Source organism: Purpureocillium lilacinum, assembly GCF_023168085.1.
Source record: "Purpureocillium lilacinum CBS 284.36 DNA, scaffold_4, whole genome shotgun sequence".
In the NCBI taxonomy this organism is placed as follows: Eukaryota; Fungi; Ascomycota; class Sordariomycetes; order Hypocreales; family Ophiocordycipitaceae; genus Purpureocillium; species Purpureocillium lilacinum.
The window spans coordinates 3,945,214-3,964,550 of NW_027072114.1; the positions used below are offsets into that span (position 1 = coordinate 3,945,214).

General features: G+C 61.5%; 7 protein-coding genes across 7 annotated transcripts; 5 read left to right on the forward strand and 2 right to left on the reverse strand.

Annotated features, from left to right (window-relative positions):
* Positions 1-688: 688 nt before the first annotated feature.
* PLICBS_006359 (uncharacterized protein) lies at positions 689-1,474 on the reverse strand (the record flags this gene model as incomplete). The annotated part of the gene is made up of 2 exons (XM_018328558.2): positions 689-1,182; positions 1,297-1,474. 2 exons carry the CDS (start codon positions 1,472-1,474, stop codon positions 689-691), a joined length of 672 nt encoding a protein of 223 aa, XP_018172865.2.
* Positions 1,475-2,618: 1,144 nt separating this feature from the next.
* PLICBS_006360 (ssk1 response regulator receiver) lies at positions 2,619-5,154 on the forward strand (the record flags this gene model as incomplete). The annotated part of the gene is made up of 2 exons (XM_018328557.1): positions 2,619-4,910; positions 4,960-5,154. 2 exons carry the CDS (start codon positions 2,619-2,621, stop codon positions 5,152-5,154), a joined length of 2,487 nt encoding a protein of 828 aa, XP_018172864.1.
* A 669-nt stretch (positions 5,155-5,823) lies between these two features.
* Positions 5,824-6,977, forward strand: PLICBS_006361 (mitochondrial 37S ribosomal protein mS45; the record flags this gene model as incomplete). Its single annotated transcript, XM_018328556.1, has 2 exons — positions 5,824-6,237; positions 6,432-6,977. The coding sequence occupies 2 exons, from the start codon at positions 5,824-5,826 to the stop codon at positions 6,975-6,977; spliced, it is 960 nt and encodes a 319-aa protein (XP_018172863.1).
* A 2,126-nt stretch (positions 6,978-9,103) lies between these two features.
* Positions 9,104-9,335, reverse strand: PLICBS_006362 (uncharacterized protein; the record flags this gene model as incomplete). The annotated part of the gene is made up of 2 exons (XM_065600928.1): positions 9,104-9,205; positions 9,264-9,335. The coding sequence occupies 2 exons, from the start codon at positions 9,333-9,335 to the stop codon at positions 9,104-9,106; spliced, it is 174 nt and encodes a 57-aa protein (XP_065457000.1).
* A 2,072-nt stretch (positions 9,336-11,407) lies between these two features.
* Positions 11,408-12,002, forward strand: PLICBS_006363 (uncharacterized protein; the record flags this gene model as incomplete). The annotated part of the gene is made up of 3 exons (XM_018328555.2): positions 11,408-11,554; positions 11,621-11,770; positions 11,829-12,002. 3 exons carry the CDS (start codon positions 11,408-11,410, stop codon positions 12,000-12,002), a joined length of 471 nt encoding a protein of 156 aa, XP_018172862.1.
* Positions 12,003-14,930: 2,928 nt separating this feature from the next.
* Positions 14,931-16,965, forward strand: PLICBS_006364 (uncharacterized protein; the record flags this gene model as incomplete). Its single annotated transcript, XM_018328553.2, has 3 exons — positions 14,931-15,156; positions 15,987-16,137; positions 16,278-16,965. The coding sequence occupies 3 exons, from the start codon at positions 14,931-14,933 to the stop codon at positions 16,963-16,965; spliced, it is 1,065 nt and encodes a 354-aa protein (XP_018172860.2).
* Positions 16,966-18,438: 1,473 nt separating this feature from the next.
* On the forward strand, positions 18,439-19,190 carry PLICBS_006365 (uncharacterized protein; the record flags this gene model as incomplete). Its single annotated transcript, XM_065600929.1, has 2 exons — positions 18,439-19,107; positions 19,170-19,190. 2 exons carry the CDS (start codon positions 18,439-18,441, stop codon positions 19,188-19,190), a joined length of 690 nt encoding a protein of 229 aa, XP_065457001.1.
* Between the last annotated feature and the right edge of the window lie 147 nt (positions 19,191-19,337).

Sequence of the window (19,337 nt, forward strand, 5' to 3'; positions counted from 1 at the left end):
CAACCGAACAAGCCCTTATATACCCCAATAACCCATTCATTCCCCAACAGTCAGCGGCGAGGATGGCAATTTACTCAGAATGGCCGAGTCGTTGGGTGCAGGGAGCGTCGCCCCCTCTCCCTCCTGCGAAGGTCGTCGGTTCGACGCCCGGTGCCGGACCCGACGAACCTCTCCAGGCGGAGCTGGGTTAGTTTGGCGATGGCTGGCTACGAGAAGTGAGATTCTTCTGGGGCCTCTGGCTTCGGTCCTGGGAGGGGGTGGGGTTCCCGCCATCTTTATTTTTTGCCATTATTTTTTTGGTCTTTTTTGGCATCTCTTGCGGTCGGTTGTTGTTGGAGGTGGCGATGTGTGCGGTGGGCGGTTTGGGCGCGGGTGCGGCGCGCGTGTTGATGATGATAGATACCACTGTGTAATGATTTAAATGATACGACGACAGCAGATGGATAGATATACGAGAAGACGTGGGCGGAATAGAGTCATGGATATACCCAAGTCTTGGTGGAGTGCCATGTGCCGAGCTGGAAAGTGAACATGCTCGTCTGCCGACGAAAGACACGGTCAGGGCAGACAGACTCGGCATTCCCTTGCGATGCCACACTTCTTACCTAATTTTGGTCATGTTGCATTTCACATAAAAAGACGTAGATCCTCACACAGTCTCGTCGGAAAAGACTTGCTGCCCTCCACATCAAAAGTCCTGAACGCCCGTCTCGCCCGTCCTCGCGCGCTCCTCCCCATCCGCCCACGTCGGCTCCTCATCCTCGAACCACTCATCCTGCGCCTCCCTACGCGCCGTCACGTCCAGATCCCAGTCGCCGTCCACGGCGTCATAGTCAAACTCCTCGTCGCGCCCGCGGATGAAGCGCTCCTGCAAGAACAGGCGCCACAGCTCGCGACCATCCGCCCTGTCCTCCGCCTCCGCATCCCACGGGTTGTCGATCCCCGTGCTTGCGTCGGCAGTCCGCACGTGGGAGTGCCCGTTGGCGCCGTTGGAGAGCTGCGCCGAGGAACCGGCGTTGGTCGCCTCGGCGGAGGGATCGCTGGCGGCGGCGGCGGCGACGCGCTGCTCGCCGCGCGCGAGGTCCGCCTCGAGAATGCGCCCGAAGCCCTTTTCCTGGGTCTCCGTTTGCCGTTCTGCGTCGGTCTGGAAGGCCTTGACCAGACGGGCGTACAGGATGGGGTCTTGAGACAGAGTCAGCATGTACATAAATGTTGGCGGATGGGCTTGACCGGCTGGCCGGCCACCACGCGAGTGAGTGAGCCGCAACAGAACGAGGCAGGCGGCAGCGGACATACCTGCGAGCTCGTGCTCTACGCTCTCAAAGTACGACGGGTGCTGCTCGAGCCACTCGCGGCGGCGGTTCTGCGCCCGGATGCGCTCCGAGGTGCGTGGCGAGGCTGGAGCTCTGCGGACGGGCGCCTCGGATGCGGCGTGGGGGGCTTCGTGTTCGGGGTCGAGCTGCATGCCCGTCATTGTGGCAGCAAAAGGCCGTTTTGCGGTTCTTATACAGACGGGCTGCGCATGTCGTGTTGCGGTTGTGAGTGCCGAGCAGTGGTCGCGATGAAGTCGGCAGATGCCGGTTGGTTCAGCGCCGAGGTGGGTGACCGGGCCCAAGCAAGCTCCAATGGTGGTGTTGTTTAGTGGGCCAGCTGCCAGCACCTGCCAGCACGAGCACCAGCAACCCTGGGAGCTCCCGTTCCTGAAGCAGCGGGACCCACGCTGGAGGATGCGGCGCTGAAGCCCAGAACATCCAGGCAGCCCGGTGTGCCGCGACTCTTCAACCGCGGATTGCATCTTTCGATTGACCACCGATGAACGGACTCTAATTTTTGTCAAGACTTTTTTTAGCTGCGAGCCTCAGCAGATTGTTCCCGATGAACCAACACCCTGCCCGGCGTCAGATAATTTACCTCTCTGGAGCATCTGAAACTGCAACAGGAGCCAACACAGCCCGAATCGCTGGTGGGATCTCGATCCAGACCCTGGACAGACCATGCCACCTACCTATGTTATCCACCCTCACTCACGCCCCGAAGCCGCTATGCCTGGGCTCAGCACCCCTGCAAAGCTTCCTGCCAACCTCACTCGACGCCAGCACCACCACCACCAGCAGAGCACCACCACCACCTCCTGTCCGGGTATCTGCAGCCCGCAGCGCCGTGGCCGCTAACGCACAGCAACTGGACGCGTGCTGCAGCGCGCGCTGCGAGCGCCTCATGCCGCCCGCCCGCTTGGGCATGTTTTGCTGCGGGCGTGATGCCGTCTATTTCGACACCAGACGTCTGTCATATATTACCGTCGCCCGGTTGCCTCTCCTCGTTGTCGATACCTTGGTAGAGAATCCCACAAGCGCCCCCGTTCGCCGTCAGTCAGCCGCGCGCTGCTTGCACAGACAGACCCGGAGTGAGCACGACTCAGCCTCCGTCCCGTCCCGTTTCTTCAGCCGCCCCGGCACGATCCTCCATCGGGCCTCGACGCACCGTCGACTGATTCATCGCTCACCTCTCGCTCACTCACTCACTCACGCTGCTTCGTCTCTCCCTCCCTTCCCCTGCTCTGCGTCGCCTCGCACAATGACCCGCGCCGCTGCAGCCGCCGCCGCCGCCGTCCAGGGATGATGGCGTCCGACATTGCGTCCCGCATCAGGGCGCGCCTGTCGCGGCGTCGACACTCGACCACGGCGTCGCTGGCCAGCTCGACCCGCAGCAGCGCCCTCCTCGCCGACGACGCCGCCGGCACTCCGCGCCGCGAGCACTCGTCCATGAGCCGCGCAAGCGCCCGCGACGCGCCCACGCTCTACAGGCAGGGCAGCAGCGGCTACATCGTCGTGCCCGTGCCGGCGGTCGACGAGGCCCACGGCCACGGCGATGGTGATAGCGTGGGCGAGGGCGATGCTCTTCCAGTGGCCGCCGTGCCCGCCAAGGCCGCTGTTCCAGGGGCTCATCAGGCCCCCCAAGCGCCGCCGCCCCGGCACCACCAGCAGAGCCACCAACAGCCAGAGCAGCTCGACGGAGACCCGCAACAGGCAGCCCGAGAGGATCAACCTCCGCCACAGCCAAAACCGCAAATGGAATCCTCCCAGCATCTTCCTCCCCGACCATCGTCCACTCCACCTCCTCCATCCCCGTCCTCGTCGACCTCGCAATCCCCGGCGACCACCAACGGCACCGCTGCGCGCTCCCGCCATCTGTCGCCCGTCTCGCCCCCTCCGCCGCCGCCGTCCAACCCCCTGGCTGGGAGCTCCGCACTCCGCAGCATCCACGAATACTCGATCCCCCGATCCGTCACCACCGACGACAGCGACTCGCAGCCTCGCCATGGCCACGATCGCGACCACGACCAAGTAAGCGTCGCCTCCTCCGCCGCCGCCGCCGCACCTGCCTCTGGCATTGGTGGCTTGCTTCCTGCCACACGCGTCCCCGTGTCTGCACCCGCGGACGGCTCGGACGCACCCCGACGGCAGAGCCTCTTCGCGAGCCGCCAGACGAGCCTCATCCGCACGCTGCTCCACGGCTCTGGCGCTGCCAACAGCGGCGACGCAGCCGGAGACTCGGGCCATCGACAATCCATCGACGTCAACATGGTGACCCGCAAGATCTGGGTCAAGCGGCCCAACGCTTCGGCCACCACCATCACCATCAACGAGGAGGACCTGGTCGACGACGTACGTGACATGATCCTTCGCAAGTATGCCAACTCGCTCGGTCGGACATTCGACTCGCCCGACCTCAACATTCGCATCTATCCACGCGATCAAGAAAAAGATCGCCTCCTGGGCCCCGAGGAGCTCATGGCCCGCACCCTCGACCGATACTTCCCCGGTGGCCAGACGGTCGACGAAGCCCTCGTCATCGACATCCCTCGCCGCACACCCAAGCCCTCTCCGCGCGCACCGCCCGCCCCCGGCGCAGCGACCTACTACGTGACCGACGACGGGCGGCCTTCGGAGGCTGGCGAAGGATACTTCCCTCCCGTCACGGCTTCCGTACCGTCCCCCCATCTCGCGCACACTGTCCCCGTGCCGACTAATGGCACAGTCACACACTCGATCGCCGTACTTGGCACCGGCCACATCCCTCCCATCCCGTCGCCCGGCAGCACCCGCCCGCGCGTGCACAGAGAGCACCGCTCGGAGCGACCGAGGCTCGTTCGACAGCACACGGCGTCGCCCACAATCGTAGGCGGCCACCCGGCGGCGACGCCTCCCGTCCCGAACCACGGTATGCAGCAGCACATGAACCCGCGGCTCCCCCACTCCCGAACTCATTCCAACTCCTCAGATCACCCGCCGCTGCCCACCGTCAAGTCGTCCATGCCCAAGTCGCCCGGTCCGCCCCCCGAGGCCACGCCCGCCCGTGTCGCCACGCCCCCGCCGCGCATCGCCTCGCCGCGGTCGTCGAGCGCCCGGCCAAAGAAGGTGAAGAAAGCCACGGAATACACGCTGTCGACGTCGGCCTCCAGCAAGCTGCTCAACGGGTCGGTGCCACCGATCAACGTTCTCATCGTCGAAGACAACCCCATCAACCTGAAGCTGCTCGAGGCTTTCGTCAAGCGGCTCAAGGTGCGGTGGCAGACGGCCATGAACGGCCGGGACGCCGTGACCAAGTGGCGGACTGGCGGCTTCCACTTGGTTCTCATGGACATTCAGCTGCCCGTCATGAACGGCCTCGACGCCACGCGAGAGATTCGGCGGCTGGAGAGGGTCAACTCCATCGGTGTCTTCTCCTCCACGCCAGGAGGACCGCCAGACGAAGCGACGGGCGGCACGCACGAGATCAAGGACGGGGATCGCCTGGAGAACCTTACATTGTTCAAGAGCCCCGTCATCATTGTCGCCCTGACGGCAAGCTCGCTGCAGAGCGACAGGCACGAAGCACTGGCCGCCGGCTGCAACGATTTCCTGACAAAGGTAAGCAACGCACTCGCGCACCTCACGATATTCCCGCTGACCGGGTTAGCCCGTCAACTTTGTCTGGCTCGAGCGCAAGGTCATGGAGTGGGGCTGCATGCAGGCCCTGATCGACTTTGACGGCTGGCGCAAGTGGAAGGACTTTTCGCAGCAGGCCGAGGAGACAGAAGCGAGCAAGAAGGCAATGGAGAAGGCAAAGGCCAAGGCTAAGAAGAACCGCGCCTCACTGTCTTCCTCCACCTGAGCCGGGCGCCACACAACCACTATTTCTGTATTCACGACACGGCATATCTATGGGACGAACCGGGACATGACGGCAGGGACGGGCGGGCACGGGTATGACGCGATGGATGATACCAAGCACGGATGTATCTGGGATTCGACATATCCATTGTAATGAACATATTTACTATCAATTGCTATTGCCAGGCCTCGACTGTGTTGATGAATGATTTGCCGGTAATCCTAGCATGTGCCGTATGTGACTCGGGGTCGCCCTGAACCTAGTGGCTACCAACACCCGAAACAGCTGGGCTCCAAGGTTCAAGAAGGACTGAGATATACCACTGCCTAAGCAATACAAGAATAATCGCGCCGAATATCTTGCCACCTTATTTATAGAATGATCACGATTCATCTATTTTCTTTCCCCATTCCCTTGAGCGCAATTGAGGGAGTCCGTTGGAGACTTCGAGTTGCTCATGTTTTGGTTTGATGTCCTACCCGGGAGCGCAGAGGTCGGAGCGGAACAATAATCTGCCGGCACCGAAAAAATCCACGACAGCTCTTCTACCACAGCACCAATTCTTCGCAAGCTACACACCATCACGACCTCGAGCCACCGCATTCGCCTGGCATTGGTGCGGGATGGTGCGGAATTTCACGAAAATTCGCATTGAATAATTTCGACACAATGCCTCCCAGATTACGAACCCCGTCCGCGTCGCTGGCGACCGACGCGTTCGCCTGCGCACCGTGTGCCCGCGCCCCCTTTGCCCGATCCTTCACGACGACGCCGTGCCGCGAAAAGATGAGCCGGGCGCGGCAACAAATGTACCAGTGGATCAACTCCCGCGACGGCAGGGAGCTGGCCGAGGGTGGCCGCGGGCCGCGGTACCTGGGGCCGTTCGCCGACCAGCCGTTCCCGCAGAACCCCCTGTTCCGCAGCCAGCCGGTGCTGGACGAGCAGACGCGCGAGCTCATCTGGGAGAAGGTGACGCAGCGCGGCGAGGCGCTCAAGGCGGTCTCGGCGGAGATGGGCGTCGACGTGAGGAGAGTGGCTGCCGTGGTTCGGTTGAAGGAGGTGGAGAAGCAATGGGTCAAAGACGTGAGTGCCTCTTCTTCCTGCTGATTTTCGATTGCATTCCCCCATCAACGACATGATGAGACAACAAAAAAATATTCGATTAGTCTTGAAGACATACCCCGTGGTTAGAACTTTTGTTTCGCTGATCCTTCATCTGGACCGCTCACTGCTTGCCTCATATCCTTCTCTTTGAGCTGCTTCTGACAGAAACACAGGGCAACAAGCTGGCGACGCCATACGCCAAGGCTGTCATGAGCATGCTTCCCAAGACGTCATACCGCGAGGGCGAGCAAAACACGCCGCACGAGCCCGTCAACGAGGTGCACGTGCACAAGCTCACGATGCAGCAGCTCTTCGTGCCGGTGTCGGAGTCGCGGCGCTTCACGCGCGAGGACGCGGCCAAGGCCTTCCACGAGACGATGCTGTCGGCGGACAAGCGGTCGCCGCAGCCGGAGCTCATCAAGATGGAGCGCGAGATCCTCGAGGGCAAGCGCAGCCGCGAGGAGGGCATGGAGCGGTTCAAGGAGGCGACGCAGCGCGAGGAAGACGCGGTCGCGCGGCGCATCGTGAAGCAGCAGGAGGAGGAGGAGCGGCGGACAACGCGGGTGCACACGGACCGGTACGAGTTCCGGTTCAAGGAGGTGAGCGTCAACGACGCAGGCCGGGACGGGCGGTCGCGCAAGGGCACGGGATGGCGGTACGGAGCGCCGTTCGACGACCGGAAGAGGGGCGTGGTCAAGATTCCGACGTCGGTGCCGTGAGGAGACGAGCCTGTTTTGTATGATGGCGCTGTATAATACCATGTCCAACACCTGTACAATGCTATAGCAGATGGTCTACGTCTGCTTACCACGTCCTTGACATCACATTGCGGTCGACGTGCTGGTTTCTGAAGAGTTGGCGTCGCATCTGGGCCGCCGCAACTCCAACATGCGACGGCACGGGGTGCCGTTGGGGATCAGACGGCCAACTGAGATGCGGCTCGTGGGAGTGTTGGCCGTCGACGCACGCGACCCAGCACGATGCAGGGAGGAGTCGGCATCGAAGCGAGAACGAGCCCGACCCTCACAGTGCAGCAGCTACCCTACTAAGATGCGTTTAAACGCTGCGCGCCAAGGCGAACCGGCTGGTGCCTACCGGCGACGATGCATGTTGGTCCGTCTCGCAGAGTGCTAAGCGAAAGCGCCGGACGAATAAGTCGGGACGTGCTGTGTAGTTTGTTCGAGAGGACCGTCACGATCACTTCACCCGAGCTCGACCTGCTTTCGTACTACGTAAGAGAAATTGTACTGCTAGCGGTGCATGCTTGCTGTGTGATGGAAGTACACTACCCTCCGCGGAGGAGCTCTGTGCAGAGGCACTGACCGCCATCGTGGGAGGGAGGGGAGGGGAGGGGAGGGGAGATGCAGACAGACTCGAAGAGAAGGAGGGACCGGCGCGCATGTATGCAGTATGCGGCTCTTCCCCTTTGTCCTCCATCTTGCTACGATACGAGGGAGACAGTGATTGGGTTGCCGTAGTCCTGGGCGGAACGGCTCGATCAGAGAGGGAGAGAGGAAGAGACGGAATTGATGTTGGATCGTGCTGTGCTGTGCCACGGCTCACTCAGGTACCATAGGTCCGTCTGCGGTGCGCCACACGGGGACGACGTGGAGGCCCACGGAGGCGTGCGGATGGACGGGCGGGCGGGATGGCGGGCCGCCCGCGTGCCCGGTGGGGACCGCTCCGGCGGCAGGTACAGCACCATGGACCTTGCTAGAGCTTCCTTGCCTGGCAGAGGGAGGTCGCGGACGGGCATGCCATTCCCGCTAAAAAGCTGCTGCCCCCCTGAAATATCAATCAACATGTATTTCGTGCTGTTCACAATTTTGCCTTCCTTCTCTTACTGTACAGTGCATGCTTCCAAGTTTTTCCGACCGAGGAAGGCACTCGCAGATGCAACCGGGCGAGCTCGTACCACCACCATCACCACCTACCTATCTCCAGGCCGCCGCCGCCGCCGCCGCCGCCCGTCCGGCCGTGAGCCGACCGCCCCTACCTACCTAGGTGTGCCCCCCACGCGCCCCCAGCACAGCAAGCAACACTACTAGAGGTGACTGGCACTCACAAACGATTCCGTCAAAGACACTTCACGGCACACGGCACACGGGGCCATTGCCCTCCCACTTCCCGCGAACATAGCCTGCCAGCCATAGGGCTGAATCCCGTCCGAAGCCCCTGGCATGGGGCATGCCACCCGACTGCATGCCCGGCGCCGTCGCCGCCGCCCCCCGCTGCAGCGATTCTGCGGGGCGCGCCCCAGCGACCAGGCAGCCATGCCCGCCCACACCCATGCCCGTCCATGTGCCTGCCCGCTGCGCTGGGGTGAGTGAGTGAGTGAGTGACTGTGCCGCCCAGGGGGTCCCCGTCACCAGGCAACAACCCACGAAACGTCCAACCACGGCGTGTCAATTCGAGACCCCCTTTGGTGTTTGGGGCATTGATGAGTGCCGTCTGCCACATCCGCTTGCTTTTTTGCTTGCTGCGAGGAGGGAGCCCCGCGGTGTGCCTTTTTACGGTTTGTCAATGGCGGTGGGGCACCGAAGAGTCACCACCACAACCACCACAACCACTTCAAAGTGGTGGCCGTCACAGGGCGAGACATCACAGAGGACAAGAGACACCGTGAATTATTCCCAAGGCCGTAAATCCGTCAATTCATTGCTCACTGTCCAACATTGCTGTCGTGTGTCTAGTCTTTGTCTAATGATGCTCCCGAGTCCCAATTCCAGTCCCAATCATGATGATGCATGCCTTCGTTCCCTGTTGCCTGTTGTACAATCTGTCGTCCGTCTCGTCGTGAATTATCCCGTCTGTCTCAGGCAGCGGATCGTGAATGTTGCTGCGCTCAAGAGCTAAACGAGTACTGGCAGTTGGAGCAGCGGTAGTTGAGGCACGACGGGCAGCTCGCGTCGAGCGCCACCGAGAACCAGCCTCCGTCGCAGTGGCACTGAGGGCAAGTTAGCAAGGCACGGACGGATGCAAGGCGGCGAGGCGGGAAGACGTACGCATTGCCAGAGGCTGGGGTGAGAGTAGTCGGCCATGACGATGTTGTTCTCGACGTTGGCGTTGCAGCACATGATGCGTTGTTCAGGTGATGGCGTTGCAAAGTAGGCAGACAAGAGTCAATTGGACCAAGAGGTCGTGTGATGAAGAGTGATGTTGGTGGTGATGGAAGTGAAGACGGGAAGGGTCAAGATGGCCGCGGCCTTATAAGGCCGTCCAACGTGGCCTTGGGAGGTACACTTCGAGGATGCCTGCAAGGCTCGTCGTGTCCGTCGACATTCCTCGCCGCGAGGGAGGAGATGGGGCAGTGCGTATGCCTCACGCCAGACGGCCTGGCTGTAGGACCACCAGGGCGGACCAATGTGACCGATGACGCTCGGTGAAGCATCTGGGGAACCACCAATTGGTCGCCCTTGGCTTGAGTCAAACCAGGCTGTATCAAACGCACGCCCCGTCGTTGCAACACGGCTCCATGCTGAGTCAACGGCCCCCAAGCAGGCAACCTCCAAAAGATGAACTGAGGCCCCATTAGTGAGCGCCATGGAGCCGTCCTGGGCGGCCGGACGCGGCAAGGGCGTTTCTGCATGGTGCCAACGCCGAGCCCAGGTGATGCGGGCCGGGAAACCGGCGCGGTTAGGTTCCAGTCCTGCCTGGACGCGTCGGTGACTGTTGCTGACGGGCGGTCACGGGCACACGTGCGATAAAGAGTCGGACGTTTAGCCGTGTCACGGGGCGGCAGGCAGAGGGCAGACATGGCTGTGCGCCCGAGTTGAAGGCGCGCTAGTGTCCAACGGTGCCGTTGGCATCGCCGTGCGAGCAACGAAAGGCGGCCGCCATTGGGCTGTCGCGACGTCTCCGGCCCAAGGCGTTCAGGACGACGACCGTCCGCCCGCTGGGCGTCGACCGCAATGACCCGAGCAGCGTCGAACAAGGGGTCAGCCTCGGTGGCTCGGCGTGGACAAGCGAGTCCTGGACGTGTTTGCTACCAGTCCTGGCGGGGTCTCCAAGGCGATTAGCGTTGCAGCCTTTCCGCGAGAGCGCAACTCACTTCCGTGTATCAATTGGGTGAGGGGCCAGTCCCAATGGCTCGGGTGTGGCTGTGCCCCTAGACCAGGCTGAAGCAACCCGGCTGCCAAACTGGACAAAAAAACGAGGCGGACCCAGGCCCGGGCAGCTAGCTGGGCGACGAGCGAGGCTGCGACCACCGAAACCCTCGACACTCCCTCACTCTTCTTCCAACCCGGCTAGGCACGGGCGGGGCCACGGAGCTGCCCATCGTGGAGACTGCACAACGGGGCGACGGCAGGGCGGGGCCAGGCGGGACGATGGGCTCGGGCGCCACAGGCAGCACGCCCACGAGGTGGTCATGTCGCCCCGGCGCCGTGCTGTGCAGCCTGGGGGCCGGCTTGGGCGGCAGCTCCAGCTCCAGGCAGAGCTTGTTTCTTCGTCGATTTAGCCGTGTCGTCCGCCGGCGCCCGCGAGGCTTGCCTCAAAAGGCTGCCCGGCTGCCGCTTCAGGGCTCGGTGTCGATGTTTTATTTTCGGGCCATCCTGCCGTGCCGCTGCGGGATGGCGCGCCGTCGTCGGCGGGCCTGCTCGACGTCGCTCGCGTCGAGACGCGGGGGTGTTGGTTGGGCCGCCGTTCAGGTCGCAGGAAGCCGTCCCCGTCTCATCGTCGAGACCCGGGTCGCCAATCGGGCCAGTCATGTGACCAGCTCCCGAGATTGAGATTGATGGAGGGGGGGCCGACGGCCATCGCACGATTCGGCAGTCGCGACCAGTTGGGGCAGCGCGCGTGCAGGGCAGGAACCGGCTCAGGGCAGGAACGTCTTGACGTCATGGGCGCTAACGAGGACGGAAATTGGGCTGCACGGGCTCTGAGACGATAAATTGGAGCCGCCCAGACTCGTCACAACGGCGTGTTCCTGGCGTCGAATGCTACGGTGTCCATCAAGCAGCGCTAATCTACTAATCACTGCAGCAAATTCTGCTCTGCCCTTGGCGAGGTCGTTGCGTATTTAGTGGTGGTCCCATCGTCGCGCCCAAGCCCGCGCCGGTAGCAGACGAGCAACCGCATTTCATCAGGAATCCACGCGCGATCCCCGAGTCCCCATCTAGTCAACAACCGCGCGACCCCGACCGCGACAATGGGCTTCTTCAGCACGAGCGCCAGCTACTTCGCCTTCAGCGGCCTGCACCTGGTGTGCTTTGCCCTCGCCCTGACCGTCTGCGGCTTGTACGGCCAGGACCTGAACAATGCGCACCACCTGCACAAATACGCCGACTCGAAATGGGTAAGCACGCCAAGGGAGGGTCGATCTGACGCGCGAGGTGCCGGTAGGACTGACAGGGGCGGCTAGGTGTACGCGGTTGTCGTTGGCGCGCTCTCCGCAGTGACGTGCGTCGTGTACTTCATCCCCTTCGTGCTGCGACACGTCGGCATCGTGGCGGCCGTGTGGAGCCTGATTCTCTTCATCCTCTGGATCGCCCTGTTTGGCGTCTTTGGCGCGGTACGTCACGTCACCGTGATGCGCGTGTGCAGAAGCGCGGCATGCTAACGACGCGCAGCTCTACATCAAGGAGGACCCAGAGGGCGACGGCGGCATCAAGCGGATGAAGAGCGCGGTCTGGGTTGACCTCGTCAGCGCCCTGCTGTGGCTCATCTCGGCTGTGTCCGTCTTTGGCTACTGGTGGAAACACCGCGATACGCGCTCGCAGTTTACCGGACGTGCCCACGTCTAGATATGAAGGCGGCTGACGAGCGACGACGTTGGGGCGAAGTAGCTGTTGACGGCGATACACGATCGTACGACCCGGGTTTGGCACGGCGTTGGTACAGCGCGCCCTAGATACCACTTGTTCGACACTTGACTTTGTTGGGGTATTCATGCGTTTGGCTGTGAGTTTGGATTGGAGAGGCGGGACAATAATCACCGAGGTACCTAGTAATAATTATGCAGCATGGCCAGACATTTGGCGTAATGAAGGCATGAGCGCCGAGCGGTGGGAGACGTCGGCGGCATGAGACGGTGCGTCCAAAACTGGCAGCCCCTCGGAGTTGCACTCATCAGTCTTGAGCCGCAGGCGTCTGCAGCGCAGGGCCGATCCGTTGTCACCGTCGAGGACATCGTTCACCCCGGCAGCGGCAGCGACCATGAATGCTGAATGGTGACGTAACGGGAGGAGCTGGCTGTTCCCCGGTGGCGCCCAGACAAGGCGATAAGAGTACGCGATGCAGTCGCAAGCCTGTTATTGACGAGACGACCCGAGTCTAGCAAGCAAGCGCTTGTGTCTGAAGCGCCGTAAAAACCGGTCAGCGTTTTGTTGCACAGAGTCAGAGACGGGACGGGACGGTTTCGTAGCGTCCATGACGGTGAGAGTTGTGTGGCGGCGGACGTCATTGGCGCTCCGTTTCTGCAGCTCTTGCACCTCCAGATTGGCCGACCGGGATGGCTTGCACGGATGCACGGCCCCAGGCTCGCCCCCCCCAAACTTCACTCGGCTGCAACGTGAAGCCCAGCAGCCCAGCCGGTTGATATCAATCAGGCGAGATGGGTGGCGGAGATGCACTGCAGCATGCACGGTGACCCGCAAAACCCTTGAACCTAAAGCGCTTGGCCCTGCACCCTGATCCCATGGCGGGGGACTTTTCGAGCTTCGACTCGGGGACGAGATCAGCGCGTCCTGTGCGCGAATGGGAGGGCATTGTCGAAGCGAAACGCGCTCATAGTGTCGGACAGACGGATGTGGTGTCTCCCTAACCATGGGCTGGTGCATGTGTTGGCGGCGGAGATGGTGGTCAAGGGGACGTTGGCCATGAGGCGTACTCGTACTGGTCCATCAAGGTCCACTGACGGTTTGCCTGAAAGCCATTGCAAAATGTAGACGGCGCGTCAGTTTCTTGCCCTGCCGAGAACTATTACTGTACTTTCGAGAACGACAAGAAGACCGTTGACAGGCGGTTTGCTCGGTGCTTGGCTTCTCGGTCGCACGGCATGGCCACAGCGTGCCGTTGCGGGGTGGCGAGCAGATCGGCCTCTGCTTGCTGGGCTGGGGCGAGTAGGTTTGGCTTGGGTTATCAGGTCACCGGCGAATAACGTGCCCATCTTGACGGCGTGCCTCGCGTCATTCGCTGCTCTGCTGCGTAGCCGGTGCAAACATGGTGCATCAACTATGCATCTCGCTGGCCCGTTGATCTCATCTCCTCCCGGAACCCCGAGCCCCAACCCTCGCGCGAGATACGGGACGGCAATTGTCGTGGCAGCAGGGACCTAAAATGAGTTACCCTTTCCCTGGAAGTAAAGGTTGTGTGACGCGGCGGCGACGGCGACGGCGAGCGCGGATGCGTGAGGCAAAGTCGCCAAGCCCAGGGGACCCAGTTTATGGCGCCATCTGGACACTGTACCAGTCAGTGATTTCCGCCAGTTGGAGGCACCAGATTATTAGTTGGAGCACGAGCGGCCGGCCCTGTGCCATTCCTGCCTCGAGTGACGAAGCCCCCCGGCCGTTGTTGTGACCGACGACGGGTGCAACACGAGCCCGACACAAGGCGGGTACGAGATGATACCGAGGACGACCCGCGTGATGGCCACGCCGTCCACGAGGGCGCAAAAACAATGGGAAAAAGTGCAGCGAGAAAATTAGAATAGGGTAATGGGATATCCCGTGACGAGCGCATGCCGAAGGGCCCGACCATCCGCCACAGTGGTATGCCATCCACGGACACTTGAGTGCCGGAGTGTGCAAGCAAGGTTCCACGGACCTCGACGGCCACGGCAGCCCCAAGGCCTGTGGCTGTTACTGCTTGACTGCCCTGAGGTGCTGTGCGAGGTCCACGCTGCCCGCCGTGCGCGAGGCGCTGCAGCGCGCCAATCAGTGGGGCCTGCCCACCACCACAGCCACCACCTGCACCTGCACCGAGCACCTCCTGCGGCACGACGCCGCCGCCGCCGCCGTCGCCGCCGCCGTCGCCCACGCGCCAGTGCCTGAGCTGCCCGTCCGTTGTGTCCTTGCTCCACTGAAATGGGTCAGACTGGAGGTGGCAGTGGAGCGCCGTGTTGGGTCATGTCGAGACGCCGGGCGCTCACTCACCACCACCAACCCAACAGGCTGCGCCTCCTGATTCCTCGACCGCGTCGGTTTATCACTGCAGCCGGCCCTTGCATCCGACCTCTTTTCTCTCATACTACTCATATCTCGTCTCACATTCGCACTCGAATTGACGGACCAACGCATCTTCGAAGGGCTCGTTCCAGCCCTGGTTTGAAGAACCTCGTCTGCAGGCATCCGCTGCAGGCAACGGCGCCCCTCACGCACACGCATCCCCGGCCTGGACTCTCCTCCTGCTGCCTCCCGCTGACAAACGTAACGGGTCGGGTTGGACGGCTCTGCTGCCTCGACTGCTCTTCTGCCACTCTGTCTTTTCTTCATCGACACCGATAACGACAAAGACGACGGCGACGGCGCCGCCGACTGTCGCTGCGTGCCCAATCGCCCCATGTCTCGCTGCCCCGACCATCCCGTTTCGACGTGGCCTCGAGGAGCCGTTTACTCGCAGCATCAACCACGACAGACTCGCGCCCCGCTTGCGACGTAACTCCAGGGGGAGAGGCTGCAATTGCCCGCAACCCATCTGATATCGCCGCGTCCGCCGCCGCCGCCGACGCCGCCATGGCCAGCTTCGCCCGCTCCTTCAAGCCCCCGGCCTCGTACCTCTCGCCCGTGCGACGCCCCGGCATGCCCAGCCGCACCATCAGCAACTCGTCGGACCTGTCGCTGACGTCCAACGCCAGCGGCCCCCCGGCCGACGACAATTCGCGGGAACAGTCTGTGTCGGCGCCGGGCACGCCGTACTTGAGTGGGCCGGAGGACGAGCAGCGCGCCTCGTCGACCAAGAGTGAGTTGCCCGAATCTTTCCTTGTGTCATTGTTGTGGACTGTACTGCACGCCTCGGCGCTCCGTCTCTTCTCCTGGTCCTGCTGCTGCTCTCACGACATCCGAAGTCGGATATGAGCGAGACGGAGTTTGGCTCCGGCCACGCCGCCAGCTCCCCCAAAGACGGCTCGCCGAGCTGCCCTTGGCCCTGGAAACACGGACGCGGACCTCGCGGCGGCTCTTGGCCGCTGCCAGAGCGTCACCCTAGCCCGTCCTGGTGGTTCAAGGGAAGCCGCTGCAGCCGCCCCCCGCCGCTCCACCATGACGCCTCAAACGGCCCATCCACCACACACACACACCGCCCAGCGCACCAAGCCATGCCAGCCATGCAGCAAATCCCCCCCTTTCCGGGTGCCCCTCCCGCGCACTGGTGCCCAGCCATCGCGGGGTGCAGGAGCGGTGGCATTCTGACAGCCACCGGCTCCCGCCGCCGCACACCACCACAATGCGATCATCTCAACGACGGGCGCCCTGGATAGTTACGTGGGGACGCAGATGGTCGGGCTGGGCTTGTGCTACGGGCTCTGAAACGAAACCCTCCACCAGTTTGCCCACCGCATTTTGCCAGTCCACCATCCCATTCCACAATTGCACCACAATTATGGCACATGCCACATCCCCGCCTTCTCGAGTGGGAGGAGGAGTCGTTGCCCGAGAGCCCGAGCACGACCCCGAGTCACCCATGACCCCGTGCCTCTGCATCGCCCGTCTCCCTTGGCGCGCGATCGCCGGCCTGGGCGCGATACAGCACGGCGCATTTGGTATATTATAGATCGCTGACACCCGCGGCAGACAGCCCCGACGGCTTCCCTTTCCATTCTTCCCGGAGCGCGAGTCATAGCCGTCCCATCGCCATCGAGCTTCCCAAACTGAAGAAGCTCGCCTCTCCCTCGTCCGTTCGCACGCCGCCGGAGCCACTCTCCGCGCGGGGCGACCTCCCTGGGTAAGCCCCACCTCAGGACAGAAAAACACCCAGGCACCGCCGCGGCGCTGACGTCGTCGGCGTCGAATTTGCGCAAGGGTGTTTTTGTCTGCTGGTGCTTTTGTTCTAGCGCCGTCGCTGACATGTCGTCGTCGTCACAGAGGATATTTCCCCAACCACGAAGACCCCAAAAACCGCGTCCACCGCCCGCACCCCTTCACCAACGCCAACGACCCGCGCAACCCCTTTATCCTCTCCGACTCGGCTGCCATGCAGGCCGACCGCAGGATGCCCACCTCGCATCCCGGCTTGTCATCCGCCATGGCCGCTCCCGCCAACCTTCCCGTCTCGTCGTACCTGGCGCCCGGCTTCCACGATGCGCCCGTGCCGATGGGCAAGTACTATCCCTCCAACTACGAGAGGAGCACGCGCAGTAGCGGCCAACGACAGGCGCGGCATCCCGAGAGCCTGCCATCTTCCATCAAGTCGGACTCCCAGGTACCCCAATACACGGGCGCCGAGACTCCCGAGGCCGAAACTCGGCGCAAGATGCAGCAGTATCAACGCGACATGATTGCGCAGGCCGCCATGGCCCTTGGGGGCTCGTCCAAGGCGGCCAAGACAGGCGCCACCGTCGCCCTCAACGGCATCCCACTGAAGGACTCGTGGTACACCTCGTCGCCGCACAAGCCCGCCTCGCCTCGCCTCGACCCCCTCGGCAGCCCCGGCCCCGTCACGCCCATGGACCTTGATGCGAGTCGCGTCAGCTACCTCGACAAGGGCTTGGACAGGCTGTCCAGGGACGGCATGCCCCTGCCCGGCGCTCCCGTTGGGCCGCGATCCATGTAAACGACTGGACCAGGAACAGTGCATTTGGGCATTCGCTTTGCTTGTGCAGAACACGACGCATCAGGCTTGAGCGATATTACACTCGCATGGCATTAGCAGACGACGCATTTTTGGCCGCATTCTAGTGCAGAAGCAGGCCCTGCATGGAGTTTTGGACGTGGCTGCAGACCCAGTCTCGCGAGCTGCGGCTGTATGATACCCTTAGACAGAACGAGATTGACCCCTGAGGGGACGTTGTGAGCTGCATGCGCTTTTATAGCCGTATCAACGTAGTATATATGTGAAATGTGAAGATTGTAGGCACGTTGCAAGGCTGCACTGTAACTTCGCTCGTAAACCTGGAAGTCAGCTCGCTTGGGACATGATGGTCTGTTGTTGCTTAGCGTTTAGAGAAGGATAACAGCATCATTTCGCAATCAAGAACGAAGCTGGCTTTTGGTTGATATGTGTAGTTGACGCCTTGCTGGTTCCTGCGTGTATCGCCACGTGTAGCTACGCCCGTCTTGTTCCTGACCCAACACCTCACGTGACTTTACTCGCTCGTCCTCCCCTTTTCTCGGGACCCGGTTCATCGTGTCCTTATATCTAGCATTCTAAGTACCGTTCAACCAGCCACTCGCCATGCCCCGGACCATCCTATTAAACAATAGACTACGCTCGTTTGAATCAGCTGCCGAGGAAGAAAGTAACATTCTTCTCTCCATCCGACACCTATCTGCTGCTGAGAACTTGAGGAATTCGCTGTGGGACCGGAGAGAGTCGATTGAAGCTGTGGTTAGGTATCATCTTGGGCTCCGCCGAGATGACGTCTGCACAGTTCTGCCTGCGGATTCGTGGATACGAGGCGGTTTCAATCTTTGCGTTCTCGTGGAAGTGAATTCCTGCGGCGTAGCTCAAAGGCTTGTGTTCCGATGCCCTATGCCTCATAAGCTTGCTGAACACCAATACCCGGGCACGATCGATGAGAAAGTCAGCTGCGAAGTAGCCACATATGTGTGGATGCAGGAATATTGCGCCGATGTTCGAATCCCAAGGCTTTACGCTTTCGGCTTCAATGACGGCCGCCACGTCCGTGTTTTCTGCTCTCCGCTCCCGTCATGACGCTGACGACCCGCTCAGTTCACCCATGTCAGCAAGCGGCCGTTTTACGTCAGAGTCTACCGCGGCTTTCAGCGATGGATTCGTCGGCTCCTTCACTATCCCTTGCTCTCGAACTATCATCGCGAGGCATCCGTACCTGCCATTGACACCGCCTACATGCTGCTGGAATATATTGGTCCCGAGACTGGGCAAATGCTTTCACGCACTTGGGCTTTACATATGCACGATGCTGATCGACGAGCTCGCTTATTTCACGGCATGTCGCGTATTATGCTATCCCTTGCGCGGCTACCACAGCCACGAATCGGCTCCTTTCGATTCGACACGAGCGACGCAACGATTTCCCTTTCCAATCGACCCCTGACATGCACCATGATGCTCTTCGAGAACAGCGGCACCCCACGAACGATCCAGCCTCGCCAACTATATCGGAGCACGGACAGTTTTGCCTCTGATATGCTTACGCTGCATGATGCTCATCTTCTTCACGACCCTCATGCCGTACGCTCCGTGGAAGATGCCCGAGAGCGAATGGCCATCAGGGCACTGCTTCGAACAGTCATGCACTACTTCATCTCTACAGATCGACGGGATGGACCCTACCTCCTACAGCTGACGGACTTTCATCAGAGCAATATTTTTGTAGACGATGATTGGAATATCACGTGCTTGATCGATCTCGAGTGGATATGCGCTCTTCCGGTAGACATGTTGTCGGTCCCATACTGGCTTACGGACTGCAGCATCGACGGCATCATTGACGATGCGTACGGCATCTTCGATGAGGCGCGGCAGGCCTTTCTGGCGATCATGGACGAGGAGGCCAGACGCATACCGGCGGAACATGACATTGACATCACGAGCACGATGAGACATGCCTGGGAGTCAAAAGGGGTGTGGTTTTGGGCATGCTTGCGGTCCATAAATGCCTGGCTCTTCGTGTTTGAGGACCACATTCTTCCAAAGTTCTCCGCCGACAAAGGCCTGATTGGCGACCTGAAGCAGGTCTCGACGTTTTGGCACGAGCAAGCTGAGCCGGTCGTGAGGGCCAAAGTTGATGACGAAGAAAGGTACCAGGCAGAGCTGAGGTCACTCTTCAATAGAGAAGAGGCTTCGAGAAGTGAAAGGAATAGACCATCCCTTGATGACGAATGTGCGCCATCCATTCCCTACCTTCATCATCTTGCTTCCGGGGTTTCTCTTGCCTTAAGTGTTGGTCAGTCAATGACCCCCAGGGGTTGCCTTGGGCGTTTCCTGTATCCCAGCAAGTT